The sequence below is a fragment of the Notolepis coatsorum genome, assembly GCF_963971535.1.
Source record: "Notolepis coatsorum genome assembly, chromosome: 10".
Taxonomy (NCBI): domain Eukaryota; kingdom Metazoa; phylum Chordata; class Actinopteri; order Aulopiformes; family Paralepididae; genus Notolepis; species Notolepis coatsorum.
Window position 1 is genome coordinate 85,420,538 of NC_140174.1, and position 27,955 is coordinate 85,448,492.

The 27,955-nt window shown below is 42.2% G+C and overlaps 1 protein-coding gene across 1 annotated transcript in view; it reads right to left on the reverse strand.

Annotated features, from left to right (window-relative positions):
- Positions 1–13,407: 13,407 nt before the first annotated feature.
- The window catches only part of syde1 (synapse defective Rho GTPase homolog 1), a 106,592-nt gene continuing 92,044 nt past the window's right edge, over positions 13,408–27,955 (reverse strand). The window contains 2 exon segments of the mRNA XM_084323240.1: positions 13,408–14,402; positions 16,352–16,663. Coding sequence (XP_084179366.1) covers positions 14,212–14,402; positions 16,352–16,663 — 503 coding nt within the window. The 3' untranslated portion in view covers positions 13,408–14,211.

Consider the following 27,955-nt stretch of genomic DNA (forward strand, 5'->3'; position numbering starts at 1 on the left):
TTGATGGTCCGGGTTGGGTGACGCAATTCGAACGTTTGCCCAGACTTCTTGCCAATCAAAATCTATTTCCAAGTCTGGTATATCCCTCCTCCAGACTGAGTCTAGGGGAAGGATTCCATACGAAGACGTTAGTAAGTGATGATAAAAATCAGATACGAAGCCTCTCGATGTCTCTCTTTCATAGAATAATTTGTGATATCTGTGGTGCTCAATTGGTATCCTTAATGGGACTCCATGAGCCTTCAAACAATCCAATAACTGTGCGTAAAAATAATATGTGGAACTGGTGAGGTTAAATTTGTCATGTATATCTTGATAGCTACAAAAACCCGTTTGTTGAAAACATCTCCCAATGTGTGTATGCCCTGCTTTTCCCATTTGGGGTATCTGATAGGTCGTTTTCCAATAAGGAGTGCATTGTTATTGAATAAGGGAGTATGGCTATGCCATTTATGTTGGTTAGAATATTTTTCTTTTGTTTCACGCCATATCCGGATCACATGTGTAATAAGGGGGCCAAATTTCAATTTGCATTGCTTAATTGATAATATGGTGTATACTATGTCCTGCAGTCTATGTGGTGCTACTATATTTTCTTCTAAGTTTCTCCAGGATACAGATGCTTGGGAGTCAAACCAGGTTGTCAGTGGTCTTAAAGAGTACGCTTTAAAATAGTGGTAAAAGTCTGGAAATGCTAAACCTCCGTCGGCTTTGTTTCTCTGTGCGGTGGATCTTTTTATTCGTGGAGGTTTGTTATTCCAAATAAATTTATATGCGGTGGAGTGTAATTTTTCCAGTAACCATCAGGAGGGGGTAACGGTAACATTGAGCTAATGAAGTTGATTCTAGGTAAAACATCCATCTTAACTATTGATACTCGTGCCTGTACTGAGTTTTTAAGTTTGGACCACCTGTCAAAGTCATATTTGATCTTATCTTGGAATTTTGTGTAATTGTACTTCACCGTTTGGCTTATAGTAGGGAATACCTCAACTCCTAAACATCTGAAGTGTTTTACCATTGGTATTTTTTCTGGAAGGAGTATATTCTTTGCAGGGGCATTAAGTTGTAGGAAGGCCGACTTTGGCCAACTCATCCTAAATCCTGATAGATTGCCAAAGTCATCAATCAACTTGAGAAGATGAGGCATTGAGGTGGTAGGGTTTTGCATGAACAATATTACGTCGTCCGCATATAAACTAATATGATGTTGTGTGCCCTTAATTGCGATTGGTTCTATGGATTGGGATTGTCTTGTCTTGTATTGTGCTAAAGGCTCTAATGATAAAGCGAATAGTCCGGGACTAAGAGGGCAACCCTGTCTGGAAGAGCGCGATACCGGAAAGATTTCAGAGGTGATTATACCTGTTGTAATCATGGCCGATGGGTCTTTGTATAATACTTTTATCATATCAATGAATCCTTTTCCTAACCCCATCCTTTCTAGTACTGCCCATAAATAAAACCATTCCAACCTATCAAAGGCTTTCATCGCATCCAGGGACAGCATCGCTATAGGTGGGGTGTCATCCTTGCTGGCATCTAGCACATGTAATAACCGTCTTATATTATCCGTGATCAAGCGGCCTCTTATGAAGCCAGTCTGATCAGGATGAACTAAAGACGTCATATGCTTTTGAAGTCTGATGGCTAATACCTTGGAATACAGCTTGATATCGGTTCCGAGGAGGCTCAAGGGTCTATAACTACCGCAATCGGTGGGGTCTTTGTCTTTTTTAAAGAGGACTGTTATGAGTGCAATATTGTCGATCTTATGGAAATTCCCCTCCTTGATTGAGTATAAAATCATATTAAGTAATAGGGGTCCAATTACATCCCAGCATGAGAGGTACATTTCTGGTGGGATACCGTCCCTTCCAGGAGCCTTACCACTTTGCATTTCAGATATAGCCTCCCTAAGTTCATCTAGTGTGATGGGTGTTTCTAACTGTTTAGCATCGTCCTCTGATAGTTTAGGAAGGTTAATTTGATTAAGATATATGTCCATTTTTTTTTGATCGAAGGCCATTTCTGATTTGTACAAGTTGGAGTAAAACTTTTTGAATGTCTTGTTGATTTTTTTAGGGTCTGTAACAAGTCCTTGCTGTGCCTTAATAGTAGGGATATCTGCAAATTTTGCGTTGGCTCGTATCTGCATAGCTAGTAGGTGACTTGGTTTAGAACCATGAAAGTAATACTGTTGTCTTGTGCTACGTATTTGAACTTCAGATTGTTGTTTTAAAATGGCATTAATCTCTTTTTTTAACACATTAATTTGAGATTCCAATCGAACCGAGTAGTTGTATTGTAACGAGGAAAATAACGTAGAGTAAAGCGTTTCCAGCTCTGCCAGTTTTGAACAACAATTCTTGCGTATTTTGGAGGAAAAGACCCCGGTGAAATCCTTGATAAATCCCTTTACCGACATCCATAATATTGTGGGGTCCTGTACCGATTGCGCATTCTCCAGCAGGAATTCAACAAGAGCTTCTTTGAATTGTGTATTGAATTCCTTGTTTTTCAGCAATATCGAGTTAAATCTCCATCTTGGGGCTCGGGATGACAGTATACCAAATGATCCTTTTAGGAGTAAATAACAGTGATCTGTTCCACGTCATAGTTATCAAATAGTCTAGGGGATGCAAAAACATAATCTATTCTGGAGAATGTATTGTGTCTTGCAGATCGACAAGAGTACTTTCAAGCCGTTGGGTTGAGTGATCGCCATAGGTCATTTACACCTGTATTCTTAAACCAATCCTTTAGTGCATTAGATGAATTTTTCTGATCATTGGAAATGGTGGGATAAGATTTATCCATCCCGGGATCCCAAATGGCATTAAAATCTGCGCCAATTATAAATGAGTATTCAGGAAAGTTTAACATTGTTCTGGTAAGTGTAGCGTAGAAGTTAGCCTCATAAAGATTTGGGGCATATGCCGCTACCAACGCTATTTTCCTGTTACTGTATACAATTTTAGCTATGGTTATCCGACCATCTGTATCAGACCATACGTCCTGCAATTCAATATTCAACTTCCGTTTCGTGACTATAGCAACTCCGCGGGATCTCGTTCCAAAGGAAGAGTGGCTAATCTTATGATATATGTTGTCCGCTAGCATTACTTTGTCTTCCACTAAAAGGTGCGTTTCGCTTAGAAGAGCCACATCAACCTGTTTGTTTTTCATCAGTGTGAGCACGCTTTTGCGTTTATGTTGTTTATTTATTCCCCCAGTATTCCAAATCATTATATTCAAACTAGCCATAATCTATACAGGTTGTTGTGTACTTGTTAGTAATGCGTCTGGAGTACGAATTCACAATGGATATATATCCAATTATTGAGGTCCCGTTGAGAGTCGAGCTTAAAAACACACATATATACAAATAATCCCCTAAACCCCCCTCCCTCAAAGAGCCGTACAAGGTACCTGTGTTCCTTTGACACCCCCTTCGTGTACAACTCCACCCTCCCTTACACCACCGGTTAGCCCAGAATTAGCCATTTATCCTTAACTTTCCTATGCATAGGAGGCCATAGGATCTAAAACTTTCATTCTAATTTAATAGAATGTCACCTGTGGCCTAGCCACTCTCCCGTTAATGTAATAAAATGAAAAATATTCCTCAATTAGTATACTCATTTGAACCTTCTACTAACATGTATAGGTTGGAACATTTCAGAAAACAGAGAAAAAGAAAGAAAGATGTTTTAGAACTAAATTATAGAAATCCCAAAAAATTTGGGAACAATTGCTTAAATTTTAAAATAACTTTGCCAAGCTTACACATCTAGATGAAAAGGAGGTTTTTAAATCCTTGTATGCAGTTCGTCCCCCGACAAGGGTGGGCATTAATCCGTTATGAAGGTTATATTGATCTTCCATATCTGGTTCATGTGCAGGTCACATACCGATGTTATTATTCCAGGGCCTTCATTGAAAAAGTCCAGTGTATTCCAGAAAGTTAGCCACCGATCATGACTTGTGGAAAACTGATGTTTATGTTCCAGGGCTTTCTTCCTGCCATAGAGTTATGTCATTCCAGTGTATTCCAGTATATTCCAATATGACACAGAGCGAAAAGATCCAGAATGTTCCAAAATGTCGACATCAGATCATGACCTGCACAAAACCATAAATCTATAAATATAGTGGGCGGCTACGTGGCGTAGTGGGCAAGGCGCTCGCCACGAAATGCTGGAGACGCTGGGCTCGTCAGTTCGAGCCCAGCGCTCCACATTTGCTTTCAGTTTAGCTGGTCGTCCGTACTAATACACATTGGCCGTATTAGGGGGTGGGAAACTGATGGGTGGGGATCGGGCGTTGTGGACAGCGACTCCTACAGGTCGGTTGGTGCGCCTGCGCAGTAGAATCAGGAAGTGTCGGGGGCAGCGTGAGCCTCCCACGCGTTACTCCTCGCCACTGAGAGATCGAGCTGCGCAGGTGAAAAGATGCGACTGCTGTTACCTCAAGTCCACATTGCAGCCGGCTTGTGGGAGGCAAGAAACAGCGTCCGTGACAGGGGAGGGTTGAATTGGATGATACGAAAATTGGGATGGGAGAAAATATAGAAAATGGGAGAAAAAGTGGATAAAAAAAAATCTATAAATATAGTGTCTAGCGTTTCGTATTAAACTATTTGTACCTCAATGTTGTCAAAAACTTGTTTGATGCCGTTTTTGATGTCCGAGCCATAGCAAAGTTATCCAACATAGATAAAAAAAATAAATAAATAAAGATGAATAAACTTGTCATCCACGTTGTATTTTCTTCATGTATTCTTCGGCCACTTCAGGCGAACAGAGCCCAAACTTTTTTCCATTTCCCTCCACGATGGAGAGATTCGCTGGATAACGTAGGATAGGACGGAGATTTTTCTCATAGAGCTGATGCATCACATCCTTGTAACGGGCTCGTAGAGTTATAGCCTCCCTGCACATATCTTCGTAGAACGGCACTTGTTTCCCTTTGTGTGTCAGTTTTCCCCACTTCTTACGTGCATCCCTGATGATCGTGTCTCTTATTTCAGTTCTACGCAGGCTAGCAATGATCACCCTCGCTTTGTTGCTGCTGTAGTCTCGGGTGCCGACTCTGTAGCGATGGTCCACTGTCTGTGTTGTAGGGAGGGTATCTGAACCTAGAATTTCAGCTAACACTGTCGCGAACGAGTCATCTGTGCATTTGACTGATTCATCCAATCCCACTATACGGATATTAAATCTACGGGAGTAACATTCTATTTTGAGCAACCTATCCGTTGTTTTCTCATTGTTATCAAGTATCTTGTGCAAAAGTTCCTTGTCAGCCTCTTTCATCTCCACCGCTAGTTCCGGGATATTGTCATGTATAGCCTTGTTGCCCTCAACGAATTTCAGTGTATATTCGCCCACGGTATTTTCAACTGCAATAATGCGCTCGGTTTGTACTGCAGCCGCTGCTCTAAATTCTTCGAATTTAGCTTCGATAGATAACTTGAAAGCGTTAGCATTAGCGTCAGCCCTATCAGCAATATTATCAGCCTTGGCGTCAACATTGTCAATCTTATCATCAAGCTTGTCAACTTTGTCGGTTAAGATCTTTACCTTGTCGGTCAGAGACTCGAAATCGTGTGAGAGAGAGAGAGAGAGAGAGAGAGAGAGAGAGAGAGAGAGAGAGAGAGAGAGAGAGAGAGAAAGAGACCACGGCGGGAACAGAATAGATTGCATGAAAAACTCACCCTAACGCAGAATCAATGGCAAAGTTGGAAGGAGACGACGTCAACGCATTTTCCTACCGTGGAGATGAAAAAGTCGTATCCATGATATTGTCCCCCCGTTGGGATGAACTTGGGAGTCCTAGTTTATCTGCCACACGTTAGCACTCGATAACGTAGCTAACGCTAGTTACCTGTCCCTGCCTTTAGCTAATTGCTACTAGCCGACATAGCTATAGCCTGACTGAAGGTTCTAACACGCAACAGCTTTCATCTTCAGTCCATCTGCCGAACGTCCTCTTCGTCTTGGCATAACATAATAATAATAATAATAATGCAGGACCTCTTTAGGGGGGTCTTTATTCGGCATGCAACGAACTGGACATGCAATTGGAGCGGCACACACCGGGATACACACACACACATGCATTGTCTTTCCTCAGTCGCCGATGCGATTGAGTCTCTGCGCTTGACCCATCCCGTCGTCCTTCCCCCCATGGGCAGCCGGGAGCAGATAGAGCGTCAACGTGAGCCGCGCCCCGGGGACCAATCCAAGTGCTCCTGTCCGTCTTCGTCAAGGACACCACAGCGTTAGCAATCTGTTGTTGTGCATGTTTTTCCATTGGGTTTATCTTATTGGGGGGGAAACCCTTGCAAGCACGGGGAGAACATGCAAACTCCACACAGAAAGGCCTGGGAGATCCCCCACCTGGGTACCTGGCATCATGGAAACCTGGTCCCCAAGCGGGAATCGAACCCTGGACCTTCTTGCTGTGAGGCGACAGTGTTAACCACTACACCACCGTGCCGCCATATCATACTTGGTATTGATAACAAGCTTATGGCACACAGTGTTATTTCTTCTGCTCCGATGCTGCTTTTCAAAAGACATCCACTCGCTCCTGTGGATAGTGCTGAATAGACCCTGTACCTGGCTGTACCCCCTCCCCTTGTGGATCCGGTCTTCTTCACATCTCTCTACCGACTACCAGACCAATGCCAACCAGCTCGGCTCCCCCTAGTGTTAGTCCTCCAACGATGCTTTGCACAAAAGTAATTGAATGAAACCAATAGTATATCTGCAGAGCCGCAGAGCCCGGAACACTATTCTACAAACGTGTCTAATGTGAAATATATAAGTTTCAAGTTTCAAGTTTCTTTAATAGTTGTCATACAGAAGTACAGAATACTTTCATACAAAATGCTTCTTACTGTTACGCTCCAGAGACTGTGCTAGACAAGATAGTATCAAATAACATAGTATAGCATGTAATTTAGAAGTAGAAAAGTAGAAAATGAGGTCACAGTGTTCAGTATAGACATATGTACAATGTTCGATGCAGAATAGACGTAACTGAGTTACCATATAATATACAATACTATGCAGTGTACTAATGTACAGTACTATATAGTGCAAAGCAGAAATGGGATGAGGTACAATTTAGGTACAGCATGTAAGCAAAACTAGATTTTAGGTCTGTGATGAAAAAGGGCCTCGCGGGAATAAAAAAAAATATATATATATTTAAATATATATATATATATATATATATATATATATTTTTTTTGTGAGGCCCCCCTTCCCGCGAGGCCCTGTGCGACCACACTGCTCGCACACCCCCTGAGGCGGCCCTGATTATGCCATTGACCATTCTGAAAATCCCCTCTGATCTCCTTCCAGGTGGAGGGCCATGGCGGCAGTGGGATGGGGTCCTGTTCCGAGGGTACGACAGCACCTCCTCCATCGACATCCCGGACATTCCTGAGCAGTCTCTTCTCCGACCCCTTGTTGGTGGCTCCAGACTTCACCAAACCACAAGTGGTGCAGATGGACGCCTCAGAAACCGGGGTGGGTGCCGTGCTATCCCAACTGCAAGGTGAGGAACATCTTTTTATACCACACATCCTGACACAGACACTACAAACACCCACATCCACACACCAGTACATAACTCCACGGACACCAATGATGAAGGACCGCAATGGAAACAAGCCTATGGCTTTATTGTGTTTGTTTTTAATCCTATTGGTAAATGGTGGGCCGATATGTATACCTGTTCAAATGTATCCATTCTAATCAATAAACTATTCAATCAATCAATCCCATCACTTATATCAGCCGGAAGCTGCTGCCCAGGGAACAAAAATATTCCACAGTCGAGAAGGAATGCCTGGCGATCAAGTGGGCCTTGGGAGAATTAAAGTACTATTTGTTGGGACGGCACTTCACCCTGGTAACTGACCATGCATCACTAGGCTGGATGTCACGCAACAAGGAAAATAATACGCGGGTCACCCGGTGGTTTGTCTCACTCCAACTGTTTGCCTTTAATGTCATCCACAGATCCGGAGCCGTGCACGGGAACGCGGATGCGCTCTCACGGAGAGATGCGCTGACATCTTGGATCACCCCTCCCTCCCGCTCGGAGCTGATAGGGGGGACAGGGAACAAAATAAGTACCCGCCCAGCGCCATTGGCTTGTAGATTTAATGTTTGGCGGCTAGATATTAAGGTCTGCCCGCCACCTGGCGGCTAACAAAATCCACTGCATGGGTCGGCTGTGCTCGGCGTAAATATGATGCAGGAGTGGTGAGTTGAAACTGTGTGTGTGTGTGTCACATGTCCGTTCTAATGTTTACAAACAATGAACCTTTAAATGTAAATGAGATGTGCTCTGCTCACGAGGTCAAGTTTGTAACATGAGACGCACATGAGGTCTGTCTTCACCCGTTCTTTAGCCTACAAGAAAACCATGCAATCACGTTTTTGATTGTGCTCTGATATTTTACTATTTCGCATTTGATTTGACCAAATATGTGGAGGCATATTCCCTGCAACAGGTTCAAAGATAACTTCACATTTATTGGCAATTCGTTTCCTTATATCGCTTCCTCCAGGGTTCCAACTTGTGTTGACAAAATGCAACCCTGCTCAGCTATGGAGAATCAGCGCTCTCTCTCTAGACTAGAAAGGTGCACTCAGTAGAGCACAGATGTCCGCCAGGGCGGCAGCCACACATAATAATAATAATAATAATAATAATAATAATAATAATAATAATAATAATAATAATAATAATAATAATAATAATAATAATAATAATAATAATAATAATAATAATAATAATAATAATAATAATAGATTGGATTTGTAATGCACGTTTTGTTCACTGGGATCCCAAAGTGCTACACTACATGGTTAAAACAGTTAAAAAATTGAAATAAAATAGTTATTAGTAAAACAAATAAAATAAAATACAGAATAAAAATAAGATAAAAATAGAACATAGTTAATTAAAAACATAGTATAAACAGACAATTTAAAAACAAAAGCGCAATCAAATTAAAATAAAAAGCTAACAGTCAAAGGCCTTTTTGAACAGGTAGGTTTTCAGGCCTGCCTTCTCTCTCTATCTATCTATCTATCTATCTATCTACCTCTCTCTCTCTCTCTCTCTCTCTCTCTCTCTGTTCAATGATTTAAAGTGGCCAAACGTTACAATATAAATACTAATTTGATTTTTGGCTGGTAAAAAATCTGCCCGGCTGGTAGTTTTTAAAAATCTACCAGCCAAATGGCTGGTAAGTCAAAAAGTTAAGTTTGTTCCCTGAGGGGGATATGTGGCAGACCGGCTGACGTGGTAATAGATGGCCGCTATGTGTCGGTCAAGGTACTGGGGCATATGCCCATATTAGGAGTTCTGTAGAGACTCCAGGCAGAGCGGAGCACATCAGCACAGATGAGAATAATACTTACAAACAGATATGATTAATAATACTGTGCTTTATTGAGAACAATACTGACAGACAACAGATATTATTAATCATACTGTGCTTTATTGAGAATAATACTGACAGACAACAACAGATATTATTAATAATACTGTGCTTTATTGAGAATAATACTGATGGACAACAGATATTAATAATACTGTGGTTTATTGAGAATAATACTGACAGACAACAGTAGATATTAATAATACTGTGCTTTATTTTGGTATCTGGTTGAGAATAATACTAACAGACAACAGTAGATATTAATAATACTGTGCTTTATTTTGGTATCTGGTTGAGAATAATACTGACAGACAACAGCAGCAGTGCTCTCTGACTCTTTGGTTACATTATAGAACAATAAAAAAAAACATAAGTGCTTACTGAAGTTGTGCAAGACCAAGTAATACTATCAGTAATATCAATAACAAAATGAACATACAAAACAAAGAGGCTAAATAAAAGAACATTCCGTGTGGAGCTGTAGAGCTCTGTATGGCCTTAGCATTCCTTTACAACCACATCACAGTTACCATAGCAACAACCTTGTACCTTGAAAATAACAACAACAAAAACGTACAAAAAAAACAAAACATTATGAAGGGGAATTCATACTTAAATAAGAAGTGGTTCTTTCTGTAACTTGCTCTCCTTCCTCCCGGCAAAACAACATTCTCTTCAGTGATTGGTCACTTCACACCTACCATTCATATGATGTGAACCTGTCCAATCAGCTGTGTGGAGGATTCCTGAACTCCGCCCACATCTGATTGGACAACAGTGGGACTGCTGTACTACTACTACTACTACTACTACTACTACTACTACTACTACTACTACTACTACTACTACTACTACTGCTGCTGCTGCTGCTGCTGCTGCTGCTACTACTACTACTACTACTACTACTACTACTACTACTACTACTACTACTACTACTACTACTACTACTCATACTACTACTAATACTACTACTCATAATAATACTAATAATACTGAACAGATGAAAGAGAGGCTTTTCCTTCTGACCTGGCTTCTATTTCAAGTATGTATTCCCTTCATAATACTTGACACTTAATACTAATTCTACTACTAGTATACTACACACTATTACTAGTATACTACACATTATTACTAGTAGACTACACATTATTACTAGTAGACTACACATTATTACTAGTAGACTACACATTATTACCAGCACTGAGAACAGTAACCCTAAACCCTAACCATGTATAACAAGCTAACCCTTAACCCTGTATAACACACTAACCTTAACCCCTAACCCTGTATAACACACTAACCCCTAACCCTGTACAACATACTAACCATAACCCCTAACCCTGTATAACACTTCAGAGTAGCAACACCACTATTATACACATTGGAAAACACATCTTTCAAATAGTTTCAAAGCACTGCTGGACATACTGAAGTGCAACCAACACACTATGGTAAATACAAGTGTGTGTGTGTGTGTGTGTGTGTGTGTGTGTGTGTGTGTGTGTGTGTGTGTGTGTGTGTGTGTGTGTGTGTGTGTGTGTGTGTGTGGGTGTGTGTGTGTGTTGTGTGTGTGTGTGTGTGTGTGTGTGTGTGTGTGTGTGTGTAGGTGTGTGTGTGTGTGTGTGTGTGTGTGTGTGTGTGTGTGTGTGTGTGTAAGGGTTGTGCTTGTGTCTAAATCCTGGTAATTCAATTCACATTTCGGTCTGAGAGTTAAACCTGGAATCATGTTAGTGTTGCTCCTGTCCTGATCCACTATTTAATAATGTAGTCAAAACTGACCTGGGGTCTGTGTTTGGCATTTTCGACTTCAAGAGTGAATCAAGAGTTTTCTACAAGGAACTTCGTTTCGTTTCAAAAGAATAAAATATAGTAAAGTGAGATATAGGTTTAACCCTGGACCATAAAACCATTTAACATTATTTAGTCTTGACGTACAAAAATATATAGAAATGTGCATAGCTGGAATTTGGAGAGTATGTAGATGTTTTGTTTGTCTCTAAAGTTCTATGTTCTCCAGCAGGGGTTCTAGAACTGGATCTACTGAGGGTATCAAGCTGATTTCTTGGTGTTACGGTTTGACCCTAACCTGACCTGCCAGATGGTCTGTTAAACAGAACCCTAACCTGACCTGCCAGATGGTCTGCTACACAGAACCCTAACCTGACCTGCCAGATGGTCTGTTAAACAGAACCCTAACCTGACCAGCCAGATGATCTGTTACACAGAACCCTAACCTGACCTGCCAGATGGTCTGCTACACAGAACCCTAACCTGACCTGCCAGATGGTCTGCTACACAGAACCCTAACCTGACCTGCCAGATGGTCTGCTACACAGAACCCTAACCTGACCTGCCAGATGGTCTGCTACACAGAACCCTAGCCTGACCTGCCAGATGGTCTGCTACACAGAACCCTAACCTGACCTGCCAGATGATCTGTTACACAGAACCATCTGGGAAGTCGTCCTTTGAACCTGTTTGGAATAGGACCGGCACTTTAAAAAAATACTTGGTAGAGTATCTTTGCCCGTAGCCACGAGTAGTTCATCACAGGACGCTGATTGGTCAGAACCACTATGGTTCAGGCACAGGCGCCTAACTGGAAGCCTGACCAGATGGATTCTGGTGTGATCCTGTGATGCCGTGTGAGGTTAGTTTGTAGCAGTAACTGGTGGGGCTCTTAGCAGTGGAATACAGCAGCACAACTCATCTAAAGAATCTTTCAATCATTTCAACAGCGTCACACATCCTTCACATGATCGACGCTAGAAACAACCTCCTTCTTTGGCTTGAATAAATAAATATGAATCTGAGTGACGATGCATACTGTCCTGTTACTGTTACATCACGTCTGTAGCTCAGAGCAGAAGATGTGACCTATATTACTACTTCAGAATAACCCGACATTGCCGTCGTCCCCGTCTCCTGCTTATGACACAGAACCCTATTGCCATTAAAAGTCGCTTGTCCAACAGAGGATTGTCAACGCATGGCTCAGTGTCCTGGGCGGAGGTTACTTAAAGATGTAGCTAAAACCATGGTCATTTCACCCACTCTGCTCTGCCCAGTCTGTGATGTCAGAGGGTCTATTTGGAGCATCACAGACAGGGGAGTGTGTGCAGCAGGGTGACAATATCAACCAGCAGGGGGCAGAAAAACAACCATGTGTCTAGTTACGCTTTAACAGCCATGAATGTTTGTGTTGTTCTTAACATACAACATTCTGGATAAGAACAACGGTTTTAGCTGTGGCTTATAAAAGGATTTTTCTGCAGGGGGCAAATCAGTCTACTGTTTATCTGTTGTTATTGTTGCTGTGGTTCCAGAGGAAACTCTTTAAATACATGTTAACAACGACATGTTATTAAATACATGTTAACGACATGTTAAATACACGTTAACGCCATGTTAACTTCTCTTAAGCAACATAATGTTGCTCTGCGTCTTTGGTCTTATTTCCTATTGAACTTTGACATTTTTCAGTTGACTATAGTAGACCATAACCCACTATAGACCATAACCCACTATAGACCCTGACCCTCTATAGACCCTAACCCACTATAGACCCTGACCCTCTATAGACCCTAACCCACTATAGACCCTGACCCTCTATAGACCCTAACCCACTATAGACCCTGACCCTCTATAGACCCTAACCCACTATAGACCCTAACCCTCTATAGACCCTGACCCTCTATAGACCCTGACCCTCTATAGACCCTGACCCTCTATAGACCCTAACCCACTATAGACCCTAACCCTCTATATACCCTAACCCACTATAGACCCTAACCCACTATAGACCCTAACCCACTATAGACCCTGACCCTCTATAGACCCTGACCCACTATAGACCCTAACCAACTATAGACCCTAACCCACTATAGACCCTAACCCACTATAGACCCTAACCCTCTATAGACCCTAACCCACTATAGACCCTAACCCACTATAGACCCTAACCCACAAACCCACATGTTATCGTTCATAAAGCGTCTTCCTCGTCTCACTAAGATGTCTGATTAATAAACACAGTTGTTAGTAACTCCAGTACCACCAGGGTCAGGGATAGGATTATGGATACTGTCTTTGGTCTAGTTAATTAGGGACAAGAACAGGGGTGGCTGCACACAGGTTAAACCCCCCATCGCCCCAAACACATGAGAGAGAGAGCCTTGGTCATAGCAGCATGAAGCATCTGCTCTCTGACTTTCTTCAATAAAGGTCTGTATTTGATAAACTGGTAGAATATACTGTATGCAGAAAGAAAGAGTGAGAGAAAGAGAGAAAGACCAGGAGAGTGAACTGAACAGTATAGTCTTAGACCATCAGTTTTACTGAACAGTATAGACTTATACCGTTACTCCAATCCTGACTATGAGAAACCTGACTATGATCTATGTGATATGATAATATTATCGGTGAGTTCTATTTCCATGGTAACATTCGGAATATTCCATTAACTCTTGCATACCGGTATTATATAGTAATCTGAATATGTGTACCTGAATATCAAAATCGTAGAAATGCAACAAGGAAATTTGTTAGTATCTGGAATATGAATGTGTACATAAACACCATATCCTGAATAAGACCTTAACCAGGATAACGTGAACCTCTGTCAGCCATATTTAAATACCTGACAGTGTTTGCTGCTACAGACACATCCTGCTCTCATCTGATCAACAATGTCCTGGAAATATTGGGAACCTCGTCTCCGCTCTTCCTCTTCTCTCCTCCTACAGACAGATATTAATCTGTTTAGCCAGTTCTCTCTCCAGGTCATGGATCAGGGTATCAAAGTCTTTCAGGCTAAGCCGACAGCTAAACGGAGCATCAAAGTCCAGGCCAAAGTCATCCACGTACAGCCCTCCTGATGTCCACGTCACCTCCTTCTGCTTCTCCTCATCCTCCTCTTCCTCCTCACTCCCTATGAGCAGAAAACGAGGAGGGGTCAGACTGTTAGGAGCCGAAAACAAGTAGCCTGTATGTCTGTCTGTCTGTCTGTCTGTCTGTCTGTCTGTCTGTCTGTCTGTCTATATATATATATATACAGTATATATATATATTAGGGCTGTCAAAGTGTCAAAGTTAATGCTTTAACTTTGGAGATTAATTTAAATTAATTTAAAGCATTAAAATAAATTAATCTAGATTAATCTATGGAGTGAAAAATCTTCAATCTTAGTGCCGCGGATATAAGAAAGAGGTCTAGCTGAGTCAATGTTGATGGTTTTGTTGAACATTTGTATTTCACAGAGAGAAACTGTATTCAAAGAAAGCTATTAAAATAGTCTTTGAATCTAAATATACTTTCTTTGTGTTGATTTTACATTAATTCCATGATTTTACTCAAGTAAATATCTGTTACAAGCTTCGGTCTTAAGTAGAAAAAAGCTATTTTTAATCTAGATTCATCTAGATTAATTACAGAAAATTGTGAGATACATTTTTTTTCTTCTATTGACAGCACTAATATACAGTGATGGGAATAACGGCGCTATAAGTTACTAACGGCATTCGTTTTTTCAGTAACGAGTAATCTAACGGATTACTCTTCCAATCTTAATAACGCCGTTAGCGTTACTGCAAAAAAATGCGGCGCGTTACTATGAATGAACCTGTTTCTTTCATCAGACAGATCTCTGCGCCGAGAGGCAATAATATGTTCTTCCTTGTTTAGTGGGCAGTGCGCGAGCCAAGCATACATGCTGACGATTGGCTGAGGCTGAGTAAAATGTCATGGTAAGCCAATCAAAGGTAGAGGTGGGCGGGTCTAACGCATCGAGAGTCTGAGCCACAACACAAGCGATTCAGTCAGCGGAGACCGCGGGTCTGTGTAGTGTACAGTACAAATAATCTAAAACAACATAATAAGCGAGCAGTCAGCGTGAGACAGCGGTTCACTCTTGTGTTGCAGCGCAGGGCAGTAGTGGCTCTACTGCTGACAGGCTCAACCATAGATATATATCTATGGGCTCAACATAGTGCTGCACTTCCTGGTTTAATAGCACAGTCTGGTGCGCAGAGATATATATCTGTATGTCATGCATGTCTTAAATGTCATGATTAGATTGGTTTAGAATGATTCGATTAGATTCTTATATCTGTATGTTGTGTATGTCATGAATTGAAAATGGGGGACCCTGATGTAAACAAGACGAAAGTCTTTCTCTGATCTGCATCCCCTTAACAATTGTGTGTATTGAGCCGTACTGTATTGTACCCATTCTGCAATCTGTTAATTAAAATGTTCAATCAATCAGTATATATTTGTTATTTATTTTTGGTATAGTGCTTAACAAGCATAATTTAATGTTGCCCAGTTGTGGCCTGTTGAGGGGCAATACATATCAAAAGTTCCAAAACATCTATTGTATTTGTATGATCCACTAATATATAAACATAGTAATTATAATATCTACATACATGGCATTTGATTGGAGGCTAGTCTCACTTTGTCCCACAGCAACATTAAAATAGTTTAGATTTGTGTATGTTGTTTATGTAAAAAAATATATTGAAAGTAACGCAATAGTTACTTTCTGAAGTAACTAGTTACTTTTATAATTTGTAACTGAGTAAGTATTTTTGTTACTTTTTGGAAGAAGTAACTAGTAACTGTAACTAGTTACTTTTTAAAAGTAACTTGCCCAACACTGCTAATATATATATATATATATATATATATATATATATATATATATATATATATATATATATATATATATATATATATATATATATATCCCTCTCTCTCCCTCTCCTCCTCTCTCTCTTTCTGTCTCTCTCCTCCCTCTCCGTCCCCTTCCCCTCCCTCTCTTTCTGTCTCTCTCGCTCTCTCTCACTATCTCTCTGTCTCTCTCTCTCTCCCCTCACCTTGCTCGCTCTCGCTCCCCGCCACCTCATCGTAATCAGCTTCCTGTCCGGATAGGAAGTCCCTCCCACACACACTCCAGTCTCCAGCGTAGCGATTGATTGGTGGAGGGCTCTCCAACCGTGCCAAGCCCCGACCCCTCCTAGACACCACCACTTCCTCTTCCTGGTTGTGGGGCAGAGCCAATCGCAGCGCAGCACGACGCTGCTGCAACCCTAGTGGGTTATGGGTAGTGATGGGGGAGGGAGGAGGTTCGGGGAGGGAGAAAGTGATGTCATTCTCCTCCTCGTCTGTTGGGACTCTGTCTGTAGGGACTGGAGAGGAGGAGAGGAGAGAAGAATAGAGAGGAGAGAAGAAGAGAGGAGAGGAGAGTAGAAAAGAGGAGAGGAGAATGAATGAATGACCTTTATTTATAGAGCACCCTTCACAGCACGAATGCACAGGGTGCTTTACACTACATCTTAATATAAAAACACAATAAAAACAAAATCAGAAATAAATGACAACAGACAAATAGCAGTTAAAAACAGTGAAACCAGATAGAAAAAGTAGAATAAAAGAATTTGGATAAAATCATGAGTCACTAATTAAAACAACACTATAGAACAGAAAAAGGCGCCTATGTGTGATTAAAAGCCTGCCTGAACAAATGTGTTTTTAGTTGTTTTTTAAACGAGTTCTCAGAGGGGGCAGTTCGCAGGTCCAGGGGGAGAGCGTTCCAGAGCCTTGGTGCTGTCACCTCGAAGGCTCGATCACCCCTTGTTTTTAGCCTGGTCCTGGGGATCACTAGGAGGTGCTGATCGGCAGATCTGAGTGAGCGGGTGTTTGTGTAGGGATGGATGAGTTCCGTGATGTAGATAGGGGCCTGACCGTGAAGTGCTCTGAAAGTGAAAGTGAGGACTTTGAAGTGAATTCTGTAGTGTACCGGGAGCCAGTGCAGGGATACCAAAATGGGAGTGATGTGACATGATTTTTTTGACCTTGTGAGTAGCCTGGCTGCAGCATTTTGGACCATTTGTAGTTTATCTGTGGATGATTTGGTGAGACAGGTGAAAAGTGAGTTGCAGTAGTCAAGCCTAGAGGAAATAAAAGCATGCACGGATAGTTCTAGTTCAGAGTGAGATATGATGGTGCGCAGTTTTGCAATGTTTCTGAGGTGAAAGAAGCAGGTGCGTGTGAGTGTTTTGACATGTTTGTCTAGGTTCATGGCCTGGTCAAAGACAACACCCAGGTTTCTCAGGTGGGGACGTATGTTGTCTTTAAGGGACCCCAAGTGAGTGGCCACTCTAGCTGCAGTCTTTTCAGCTGCTACGATCAGCACCTCCGTTTTATTTGCATTTAACTGGAGGAAGTTACTCCCCATCCAGCTCTCAATGCCGAGCAGGCACTCCTGGAGAAGGCTGAGTTTCTCCAAGTTGTCGGGTTTAAAAGAGCAGAGTAGTTGTATGTCGTCTGCGTAGCAGTGATATTTAATGCCGGTGAATTTGTTGATGAGGAGGCCTAGGGGAAGCATATAAATGGCAAAGAGGAGTGGTCCTAGCACCGATCCCTGTGGTACCCCACATGAGAGAGGGGTGGGGTCAGATTTAAAAGGACCCACAGCCACCGAGAACGTTCTCTCCCTCAGATAAGAGGCGAACCAATTTAGAGCGCTCCCAGAGATGCCCACCCACTCCCTGAGCCTGTCCAAAAGGATGTTGTGGTTGACCGTGTCAAATGCTGCGCTCAGGTCTAACAGGACCAGAACAGAGCATTCACCAGAGTCAGCAGACATCAGGAGATCATTGGATACTCTGAGAAGGGCAGATTCAGTGGAGTGGAGTTTGCGGAAGCCAGATTGGAATTAGTCACAGATGTTATTCTGTGACATGTGGGTGGTGAGCTGGTTGGCTACAACCTTTTCTAACACCTTTGATGCAAAGGGCAGCTTAGAGATGGGTCTGAAATTATTATGGATGGTGGGGTCTAGGTTGGGCTTTTTTAGGAGTGGCTGTACGACTGCCTCCTTAAAATAGATTGGGACAGAACCAGAGGCTAGGGATGAGTTAATGATAGTGACTAGACTGGGGCCAACAGAGCAGAAAACTTCCTTAAACATGGATGTAGGAAGGATGTCTAGGGGGCTCGAGGAGGTCTTCATGGAGGTGACTAAGATGGTGAGATCATCCAGAGAGAAGAGAGAAAGGAGTGGAGAGAAGAGGAGAGGTGAGGAGAGAAGAGAAAAGAGGAGAAGTGAGGAGCAAAGAGAGAAGAGGAAAGAAGCGAAGAAAAGAGGAGACGAGGAGAGAAGCAAAGAAAATATATATTTCATGTATTTGAAAATACTCTTGAACATAAAACTACACATGAAACATCTAGCTATAAGACATCTAGATATGAGACATCTAGTCATGAGACATCTAGATATGAGACATCTAGTCATGAGAGACATCTAGATATGAGACATCTAGATATGAGACACCTAGTCATGAGACATCTAGTCATGAGAGACATCTAGATATGAGACATCTAGTCATGAGACATCTAGTCATGAGACATCTAGTCATGAGAGACATCTAGATATGAGACATCTAGTCATGAGACATCTAGTCATGAGAGACATCTAGATATGAGACATCTAGATATGAGACATCTAGTAATTTTTTTTTAAAGATATTTTTATTGTTTTTTTCCCTTTTTACACAAACAACAACCGACAAAAATACAAAAAGATTGACATTGTAATACGAATCAGAAAAAATATATAATAATAAAAAGTACAAAAATATAAAGCAACACTAACAAGCATGAAGTGTTCTGTATAGAGGCCCAAGGCTTATTACAAAAATGCAAAAATAAATTAAATTAAATTAAATTAAATAAATGTAATGAACAGGCATGACTGAATAAATGTAACTCACATCTTGGGTACGTAATACAGATACACTAATTAAATAAATGATAAATGAAATTACAATAAACAGCCCTCCCACGGCCTCCCAGTAACCCACCCCCCTATGCCCCCCCCCCCCCCCTATACACACATGCACACACACACATAACTACTGGGAGTGGCTGGGATCTAGCATCTAGTCAGTGTCTGCTCGACAGGTACAGGAGAGCTCCGATAGATCCAGCATGTCAGTTCACACAGGAAGGAGAGACCCCTTGGACACCAGGTCAGCTCATCCAAAAAGGAGAGGCCTGACAGACATAACAGTACAGTTCACCTGGGAAGGAGAAACCCAGCAACCCAGACTATATTTGAGAGAGCAGGTGAATATCGGGATCAGCCGGGAGGCAGACGCTGTAGTTCGTTAACATGGCTTATAAAGGGCTGCCATATGTTGTAAAAATGTTGTACTTGAACCCCTGATAGTGTATTTTATTTTCTCAAGTTTGAGAAAGAACATGACACTATTGAGCCATTGTGCTATAGAAGGACTGTTGGCGGATTTCCAGTCTAACAATATAATGCGTCTCGCTAAGAGAGATGTAAATGCTAGAGTTAAGAGCTAGTGTCTCAGTAAGGGTTCCAAAGATTGCTATCAGTGGGCATGGCAACAGATCTAAATTAAGTACTGTGGACAAAGTGTCGAAAATACCACTCCAGTAGGTGTGGAGTTCTGGACACGTAAAGAACATGTGACTAAGATTGCAGTGTGTGTTATGACACCTGCTGCATTTATCCTCCACCTCCCGGAGAATCAGCATTGCCTTGGCTCGGGCTGATCGCTATACTAACTCGTTTGGCTGAGTTAGGGGGAGGGGAGCCGTGGGTGGGTCCTGGGCGTTGTGGACAGCGACCCCTACAGTTCGGTCGCTGTAGGGGTAACCTTAATGGTTGACTATATAGAAACTGCGCCACTCTCTGTTAAGGGGAGACCCTCATTCATTGTTACACATTTATGTTCTGAGTTCCCAGACCACACAGGCTTTCTAATAAAAGAACAGGCGTACAACAGAGGTTTTTGTATTCCCAAGATTTTACACTTTATTAAATAAAAACACTAAAAAGGGATCATACACAACTGGACCAAGCTAGACCACCATTACTAATAATTAAAAAGAAGATTGCACACAAACTCCACACTGCACCTCTATAGAGCACACACAGCACGTCTAATAAATATGACACATCACTGCACTGCTGGATAAAATACACAATAAAATAAAGCGGTCAGATGGCACAGAGGTAAAAATGGAAACGAATTAAAAACTCTAAAACAGGGAATCACTTGATGCACAGAGTAGTTAAAAAGAGGAAAAGTTTGTGCTATCTCATGCTGTCTTCCCTGTTCCCCCCATGGTCTCATGTTCCTTTTGTTTTTGTTTATTTGTTGTTTCTTTGTTTTTGTTTCTTTGTTTTTGTTTCTTTGTTTTTACTTTGCTCCCGACTACTGTCAGCTCTATTGAGAAGTTCTATATAAATTAAATGAATTATTATTATTATTATCCACATATAGGTCCTTAAATGTCTTAATACCTTTATTGTGCCACTGAGAAAAAGTTGAGTCTGTAGAATGGGGGGGGAGACAGATGGTTTTTACATATTGGGGCCATTGTGGATGCAGAACAGAACTTAAAATGGCGTCTAAGTTGCTGCCAGATCCTTAAAGTGTTAAGAACCACTGGGCTATCTGTAAACTGGCTAGGTTTAAAAGGCAGAGAAGAATAGATAAGGGCAGGTAGGGAAGATGAAGAGCAGTAGCGAGACTCTAACCTACACCAGGGAGTGTTAGGAGACTCAAGCCAGTAGTTGACCTTGTGAATGTGTGCAGACCAGTAGTACAGGCAAAAAATGGGCAGTGCAACGCCCCCACTTAGCTTGCATCTCTGAAGGAGAGCTTTGGAGATTCTGGGTGTTTTGTTGCCCCATAAAAAAGAGCCTATCATTTGGTCAAGTGTCTTACCCTTTCTCTGCCACGCTTATATCCATCTTTGTAGCCAGTCTGCCAGCTCTATTTGTCTATGGAGATGTTCACCTTCTTTGCAGGGCTATAACTTTTTTAATTGTATTGCTAAATTGACATTACTATGGCCCATTCAACATAAATTATCTATCGTTCAGGATGTAGGAAAGTTTTACTTTTTCATTCACACATCCATACAAAAATACTGTCTAGAGTATAAATACGTTTTTATCATTTTCTGCTGTATTTCATAGAACGTGAGTTATAGCCATTTATGCATATATTAGATCATCAAATGCAGTTTGATAGCGATTGACGCCAGATAAAAAATGTCAATTGTACAAGGTCCTAAACGTCGTGACCGGAGGGGGGGGGGGGTCATTTATAATGCAATGACCGACGTTAAATGTTTCATGTAGTATGGGTGATATATAGATCATAGCAGTTTGTATGGATAATAATAATAAAAAACGCTGAAACTCACCGCAGCTTCCTCGTAGCGATGGGGGATGATACTGGAGCAAAAAGATCGCTATTATGGGATGTTGATCTAGGCGAACCATTTCCGGGTTGTATAATACTATATACGTCCAAATAATGTTGTTTATTGAGTTATGGCAACCGATCGATTATCCAGTGTGTCAAGACGGAGTCCCGCGAGCGATAGCGAGTGGCGGACGGAATAGGGGGGACACCAAGCACTTCCGGCCCCACTTCCGGTTTGGCAACTCGCCGATCGGCCACCAGGTGGCGGTATTGAAGCGTTGGAGAGTTGAGCGGAGTCCTACAGCACCAGTCAAGGATCCGTGGGTGAAATATGAATACCATGACAGAAATTTGAAATATTGATCTCAAAGACGCTGTAAAACGTCATTGGCAGATTACGCATGGCGAGGAATGACGTCTTAACACGTCATCGGCGGAGAAAGGGTTAACACTTTGACGACCGATGGGCTTAGTCTAATTAGTGGCTAGAGGACCGGGGAATGTAAACAAACATGTGGGTTTTGTAACAGCTATATCTATACTTTATAGTGTTGCTATCTGTCCATTCTCATTGTCAATTGAGTGCATAAGCCGTCCCTTCAAAATGGCTTAAAGAAAAAAAAATGCATCGGTAGGTTGTCATTTTATAGCACCGTGAATATAAGCTTTATCCCAGATTTCATCTCATCTATCTTCTGGAAAGCTAGTTATGGAGCTAAAGGCTACTAACGTTATATTCAACGGCATTTCCGTTTTTATATATGCTAAAGAAATAACACAAACTGCATATGATCCAGGCTGTCCCAAAGCATGTATGGATGAAAGGGGGGCGGCGGGGGACGTCGATTAGTATTATTGATTACCAATACAGTGTCCGTGTAACTAGTCACATTCACTGATCGAATGCTTGCGTCTCACAACAAGGTCTGATTCGGCTGTAATTTAGGTGAATAAGGTCTTACCGTCAGCCCGTGGGATACCGTCCAGCATTTCCCCGTTATCGATCGGCATCTGGTAGATCGATATGTCCATTGGTTGATGATAAATCCTCTTATTCCATGGTGAAATCTGCGATTCGAAACGTAATACACGGTGCATGATGTTCGTTTCGGATCAGGGTAATATGATCCTCCATTGGAAGGTAAAAAAAAAAATATTCCATTCGCCCACAATGATACTGCAGTGGAGCGATGGCGCCCCTAAGAGGATCTGGCCGGTATTGCATGTTCGCAATTCCACAGACAAGGGTAGATCTGCAGAGCCGGTCGGGGATCTTGATTCGGTTATTAATATGGAATAAAACAATAACAACTTGCCACGGCTATGTACGTGCCTCTGGTCCACAACGCATGGCACCGAAAGCCGTATATATACGTGGCCGGTCCCCATTGTGTTAAAGAAGTTTTGGGACAGGAATAGGGGGATATTTTGAAACAAATAGAGACATTTGGGTAGAATGTTCATTTTTATGGTGTTCACTCTGCCAATCAACGAGAGTGGGAGACTGTTCCATCTCTGAAGGTCAGACTTGGTCTTGGAGACTAAAGTTAGCAGAGAACAAGCCAGATATTAAACGGGTGACATTATTTCAAAATCTATTGATGATTTTCTTGTTACAAATCAGAACGATTCTACCTCCTTTTCCTTACTATGGGAAACATTGAAGGCGTTTCTCAGAGGGCAAATCATATCTTACTCGGCTCACTTGAACAAAGTACACAAAGCTAAGCTCCAAGAGCTCACATCTAAGATACTTCAAATAGACCATAACTATTCTTCAAACCCTTCCCCCAAACTTTTTAAACAGCGACTGGACTTACAGGCGGAATTTGACCTTATTTCAACTTGTGATGCGGAGCAGCTCTTAATAAAATCACGTAGCACATACTATGAACATGGAGACAAATCAGGACGTTTACTCGCCCAAAAGGAACGCAGCTTCCTGCTCAATCCCTCAAATTAAAGACCCCTCTGGAAACCTAACCTCTGACCATGTACACATTAATAAAGTTTTTAAATCATACTACTCCTCTCTTTATAAATCAGAATTTCCTTCAGATACCTCTAAAATGACTGCTTTCATGGATGGGCTTGAAGCCCCAAAGATAGACCCTGCCTCTGTATTGGACCTGGATGCACCTCTCTCTACTGAGGAGATAGTACGTTCAATTTTGACAATGCAGACCAACAAAGCTCCAGGCCCCGATGGGTTTGGTGTTGAATTATATAGGAAATTCAACAACAAACTGTCCCCACTTCTATTGCCCATGTACGAGGAATCACTTAAGGGTGGTTCTTTACCTCCCACTTTAACCCAAGCATCTATAATCCTGCTTCTGAAAAAGGACAAGGATCCATCCTCCAGTGGTTCATTTAGACCCCTGTCTCTCCTCGACGTCGATGTAAAGGTGCTGGCAAAACTACTGGCCTCTCGCTTGGAGGGGGTGCTCCCGGGAATAATATTGGAGGAGCAAACAGGTTTTATAAAGGGCAGACACATCTTCTTTAACACTCTTACACTCTTTGATTTGATATACTCTAAAAGCCAGACTGATTCACCTGAAATCGTAATCTCCCTCGATGCCGAAAAAGCATTCGACCGGGTTGAATGGGAGTATCTTTTTGCAGTACTGGACAAATTTGGTTTATTGCATGGATTCGTCTTTTGTATACTTCTCCTCAGGCTAGCGTACATACGAACGACAACCGATCCGACTACTTCACTCTCACACGTGCAACACATGCCAGGGTTGCCCTCTTTCCCCCCTGCTGTTCGCCCTGGCAATCGAACCGCTCTCTATCACACTGAGGTCCTCTTCATTGTTTGAGGGTGTGGTACAGGGGGAAATTGAGCACAAACTTCTTCTATATGCGGATGATCTTCTATTGTTCATAACCAATCCTTCTTCTGGTATCCCAGCCATTCTATCCATCCTGGACAATTTTAGCTCATTTTCGGGGTACAAATAAAATCTTCAAAAGAGTGAATGTTACCCCATTAATAACTCTGCCCTGAATTTGTAACACTCGGACCTGACCTTTAAATTTAGCATGTCCGGCTTTAAATACCTTGGAATCAATGAGACATCTAGTCATGAGAGACATCTAGATATGAGACATCATGAGACATCTAGTCATGGAGGACATCTAGGCATAAGACATCTAGTCAAGGACGTGCACAGGACTTTAGAGGGGCAGGTGCTCAAAGGCTGAAAAGGGCACTATACCTGTGTGTGTTTTAACCGAGCGTGCATAGCGCGCAAGCCACGATTTTTAAGGGCCCTATTCGGGCGGGGGGCCCCCCTTTTTATGCTTTTTGGGGGGTTTTGGTGATCAAATATAGAATATTGAACTATAATAATCAGTGCAGGAGCTCACTTATCCTTGAAAGACACTTTTATCACTGACTTAACACTTTCAGTGCCAGGCCGTGTTTTCCTTTTTACCCCGTTGATGCCACGGTCCACGGCCCATGTAACGTTAATATCGCCTAATCTATGTTTTAAATTATGCTATGTGTCTAATCTGCCCATCGCTTATCAATGAATAATTTTCCAGTCAACATTGGCAAAGCAGATTGTGTTTCTATCGCTTCATTTCCTTTTTATAGCATTTTGAAAACCACTCGGTTTCGAAGAAAAAAACAACACATTCCCTGATAATCGCCTTTTACTGGAATATTCCAGAACGTTATCATTTGTCGGTCTATTAATGAATCGTTTTCAAATAAACGCTAGATGGTCGATAGTATATGTGTGCGCACGCACGCTCGTGCCGTGCGCTGATAATAGCTGCTATTATTTCCTCATGGCTTTTACAGTGAAACAGCCATATCACATATAGTGGAAACGCTTATATCTCCATGAAAACGAGTCTGATTATCCTAACACTGATAACATAGATTCCTTACCTGCAGGGAACAAAATAAGTACCTGCCAACCGCCAATGGCGGGCAGATTTAAGGTTTGGCGACTAACAATGAGAGGTCTGCCCGCCACCTGGTGTGTAGTTCATATCGATACTCTTATTTTGAAAATCCTGTGCGGGTCTCGTTTCCGCCCCAAGTGCAGCTCCAGTCATATCTATGGCTCCGGCAGCTAACAACGTTCGGTTCATATGATACTCTTATTTTGAGAAAACCCGTGGCAACTCCGCAAGTCATATCCGCCCAGTCCGTGCTGTCTGCTGGCATTAAGAGCAGGGCTACACAGCAGTGCACCTATTTTGCGAGCCGAAATACGTGTTTTTTTTTTCTCACAAGGGGTCAAATGCATCGAACATGCGTTGCATCGTCGCCAATCCTTTATGCCCACATCGCCCGAAATGAACGTTACGGTAGCGTAAGCTAACAAGCAAATCCTGATCAGAGGCAGAGCCATAGAGAACAACAGAAAGTGGGGACTGAGGAAAGGGAAATGGGGGGGGGGGGGGGCGGGCACTCTCCCTTTCTGTGTGTGTGCGTGCGTTTGGAAAGACTATGAAGTCACTAGTCAGGACTCAGGACAGGAGTATATTATAGTAAACTGAGGATTACTGAGGATGGACAGATAATGTTGATATTCAAATATAAAAAAGTTTCACGAGGAGTGGAAGTTTGAAGACAGACTAGACTACAATATGATGTGGGGGTGGTGAGTTGAAACGGTGTGTGTGTGTCCCGACCCCACTTCTATGTTTCAATAAATTATTTGCATTTAAAACTATTAACGCTGACTCATTCCTTCAGTCCACTCAAAATTATGCTAATTTTCCTTATGTTTTTTTTTTTTTTTAATCCACTTTTTCTCCCATTTTTCTATATTTTCTCCCATCCCAATTTCGTATCATCCAATTCAACCCTCCCCTGTCACGGACGCTGTTTCTTGCCTCCCACAAGCCGGCTGCAATGTGGACTAAGTCATACATAGCACAAGTCCCCTCCGGTACTTGAGGTAACAGCAGTCGCATCTTTTCACCTGCGCAGCTCGATCTCTCAGTGGCGAGGAGTAACGCGTGGGAGGCTCACGCTGCCCCCGACACTTCCTGATTCTACTGCGCAGGCGCACCAACCGACCTGTAGGAGTCGCTGTCCACAACGCCCGATCCCCACCCATCAGTTTCCCACCCCCTAATACGGCCAATGTGTATTAGTATGAACGACCAGCTAAACTGAAAGCAAATGTGGAGCGCTGGGCTCGAACTGACGAGCCCAGCGTCTCCAGAATTTCGTGGCGAGTGCCTTGCCCACTACGCCACGTAGCCGCCCATTTTCCTTATGTTGTTTATGATATTAATTGAAAATTGCATACGAGAGTATTATATAGTAATAATAACACATGGCGATATACTAAAAAGCTATTTATAATTTTTGGCTGGTAAAAAATCTGCCTGGCTGGTCGTTTTTAAAATCTACCAGCCAAATGGCTGGTAAGTCAAAAAGTTAATTTTGTTCCCTGCTTACCTGACATCAGATGGTATCCAAATGGTATATTCCAATTCCTGATCACCATTCGAAAAAATCGATAAGTATATTGATCCAACGTGTGTACAGTATAACCCATGCTCGCCGCGGCTCAGAGGCTCCAGAATGAACTCTGGTAACTCCGGCTGCATCAGTGGACTGGAAAATGTGGACTGGAATATTTTTTTCCCCCATCCATTTTCATTGAGTCCATTCCAAAAGGGTGATTTACCATCTGGGAGACGATAGGGGGCGCTTTTTTCACATCTGATCGCCGGCGGCCCCTGGATCTCCAACGGTAGGCTCGCGTGATGCAATATGATCTCAGATCGCAATTTTAATTTTTTTTTTAAATCCGAGAAAAGCCGTGACGTGGCTTTCAACGTCACAATCGTAAACCCGAGAATAGCCGTGAGTGGCGCTCAAAGTGTTAAAAGGCCCATACATCTCCATAAATGTTCAGGGGGGAGGGAATAAGTGCTTACCCTACAGACCCCCAAGAAGTGCTGTATATTCTGTATTGTTTAATATAAATGCATTTTTTATTCCAATCCCGATTTGTATTTGAGATTCGGACTTGACTTCTTCGTGTCCCTCAATGAGTGTAATACCAGCATTCAACTGTATGGGCCACAGCGGTTTCTATCATCATCATCATCACCACCCACGCTATGCATAAAATATATAGGTCCGCGGAGAGGCATGCTGAGGAGGCCGTGCAAACTGCAATGGTATATGGGGCATCTCTCTCTCTTTACCTAATATTTTGATTCTATCCTGACATTTTT